The 2500-nt window shown below is 48.7% G+C and overlaps 1 protein-coding gene across 2 annotated transcripts in view; it reads right to left on the reverse strand.

Annotated features, from left to right (window-relative positions):
- jmjd1ca (jumonji domain containing 1Ca) overlaps positions 1–2500 on the reverse strand; it is a 67752-nt gene that overhangs the window by 2297 nt on the left and 62955 nt on the right. For both annotated transcript variants that reach the window (XM_081721158.1, XM_035532682.2), the window contains 6 exons: positions 2338–2500; positions 1879–2047; positions 1597–1687; positions 1155–1285; positions 806–928; positions 226–365 (listed from right to left, as the gene is read on the reverse strand). The exon at positions 2338–2500 is cut by the window's right edge and continues 128 nt beyond it. In XM_081721158.1, coding sequence (XP_081577284.1) covers positions 226–365; positions 806–928; positions 1155–1285; positions 1597–1687; positions 1879–2047; positions 2338–2500 — 817 coding nt within the window. The remainder of the gene's footprint in view (positions 1–225; positions 366–805; positions 929–1154; positions 1286–1596; positions 1688–1878; positions 2048–2337) is intronic.

Genomic DNA, 2500 nt, shown 5'->3' on the forward strand with positions numbered 1-2500 from the left:
GTGTGCAAAAAATCTTAACGAGGCTGTGGGGTTTTTATGATTCTTATCAAAGGGCAGAAGGAACTTGAAGAAATAGTGGAAACATGCCTCCTTTAAGTGAACACATCCATACAGTGGCCTTGCAGAAACTAACTCCAGGCCCACGTGAGTCCACCCATGCCCGGGCAGGGGCCACCTCACGTCACACTGGCCCCTGAGCCTGGGAGCAGGCACTGGCACTCGTACCGTCTGCAGGAAATCCTGGATCTTCTGGAGGTCTTTACTCAGGAAGATGTGCCACAGAGCTCCAGGAGTCTCGCTGGGGTCCCTCAGTCTCCTCCTCGCACTCTCATCTAGAGCTTCTCTCTCGAGGAGCTTCAGTACTCCTGCAACACACGCACACACACACACACATGCACAAGCACACAGAGTTCCCCACAGATTACTGGTGGAACTCACTTCACGCTTTAAAGACTGTAGCGGTGGTGCTACCATAAAACACCGAAGGCCATTAATGATTTCATCGCAGTGACTCAAATGCTGCCATTAAATGACAAACACATGTAGCCTGAAGTCACCGGGGTTGTTTACACTCCGAGCAGACTTCATGGATACACACACAGAAATGAGAGTACTAGAGAAATAAGACTTAGAAAGAAATCTTGTACCAAATTCAGAGTACAGGTTTATCGTACAGCTCTACTCTGGAGAAACTATTTGTGTTTGTTTCAGAGTTTGCTGCCGATAAAATGAAAAGTGAATTTCAGCAGACAAATGCTGGACTGTGTAGTTTGTCCAAAGGTCATCTTTGCAGGGAAGATCTCACCTGATTTGGAGAGAGCACCACTGCCTCTGGCAAGTCCCACATACACCAGAACACTCATGGTGTCAGAGATTTCAACATGCAGATTGCTGGTTCCAAAGTCCTGCTCTGGGCATGCAGTCACACCTGCACACGCACCCACACACACCCACACCCACACACACACACCCACACACACACACACACACACACACACACACACGGAGATTAAAAGCGTTCAACGGGTTTCTGAAAACACAATGCTCAGAATTGCAGGAAGAATTGGAGGTAGGGGAGGAGTCAGGAGGAGGAGTCCGAGGAGGAGCCTAGGAGAAGAGTCAGGGGGAGGAGTCTAAGGGGAGGAGTCATGTACCATGAGCACAGCAGAGGCGAGGTCCCAGGTCTGGTCGGATAAAGAATGAGGGCAAGCGAGATGCCAAGTTGAAGGTGCCGTTCGGACCCGTGTATTCTGGAACCGGGAGAGTTCTCATCACATCCTCGTACCTACCAAAACACACACCAGTGCCACATCCAGCTTATCCAGGCCAGGTGTTACTGTAACTTCAGTTAAAAGCATTACATCACTGTAGCTGAGAGTGGTACCATCATTAACTTATCATCTCTGATCATTCTTAATAAAATGTTAATAATCATACTGCTAACAAATCATGCATCTCAGAAATCAGTTTAATAGTGTCTACGGCACATGGGACTTATCATTAGGTCACACCTGAAGTTTGTATAGTGGTGTATTCAAATTCAGCACAGTAATTCTATGCAAATGAGGGTGAGGTGGGCGGAGTTAATGGTGACACCTGGATGGCATGAGAGCCAGGAACTCCTCTCCCGACGGCCAGTCCTTCAATCTATACACCGCAGGGTCGCCTCTACCAGTCCTGGGTCTCTCTGACAAAGACACCATACGACAAGGATCAGTAACAAACAGGGGCACTGAACTTTGACCTTCTGCATGCAGGTTTACGCTGTAGGAATTTAACGACATGTATGGTTACCACACATCCTGAATTTGTCACAACCTAAACCTGCAGAAACAAGCTCAGGATTAAACCCTCAGCCAACGGCCGCTGAGCACTCACTAGACACATCCTCGAAGCCGTCCCAGAATTCCTTGACGTGGGTGTTAATGACGCTGCCGTCCCGGCAGTTGTACAGGTCACCGTGGAGACCAGAGAAGTCCCGGCAGAAGAGCTCTGGCTTCCACAGGCTGGCCGTCAGACTCTGGTGCAGCCCGGAGACCAGGACCGGCTACGGAGGAAGGTCAGCAGCGTGAGTCCACATGATGGGAAACAGCACCGCTAATGTTCACGCTAGCTCGGCCACAACAGTGAGATGCACCGTGTGAAAAGTGGTTATTCCAGTAAACTGGTAAACTTCATTAGTCTTAGTATTCTCATCTTTCTCTTTTTATTGTTGAAAGTTGGTCTGGTGTATTTTAAAAACAAGATTGCTTCCTGTCGTAGATGGGTTTTTTTTTCCTCCCATTAATTTCCATGCAGTGACAGCTAATGCTCAAATTATGTGCCGTTAACACAAACCTGCTCTTGTGTCCAGTTCTCTTTGAACAGTCTTTGGTTGCCTAGGTGACGGTGATCTTTAAGCCAGAGCAGACGGTGACTGCCTATCCAATCATGAGGGACACTGGCATGGGGGTCAGCCAATAAGATTGGATCAGGCTTCGCCTCCTCCGTTCCCAGCCCC

This window comes from Electrophorus electricus, chromosome 10 (genome assembly GCF_041902795.1).
Source record: "Electrophorus electricus isolate QZ-2024a chromosome 10, ASM4190279v1, whole genome shotgun sequence".
Classification (NCBI taxonomy): domain Eukaryota; kingdom Metazoa; phylum Chordata; class Actinopteri; order Gymnotiformes; family Gymnotidae; genus Electrophorus; species Electrophorus electricus.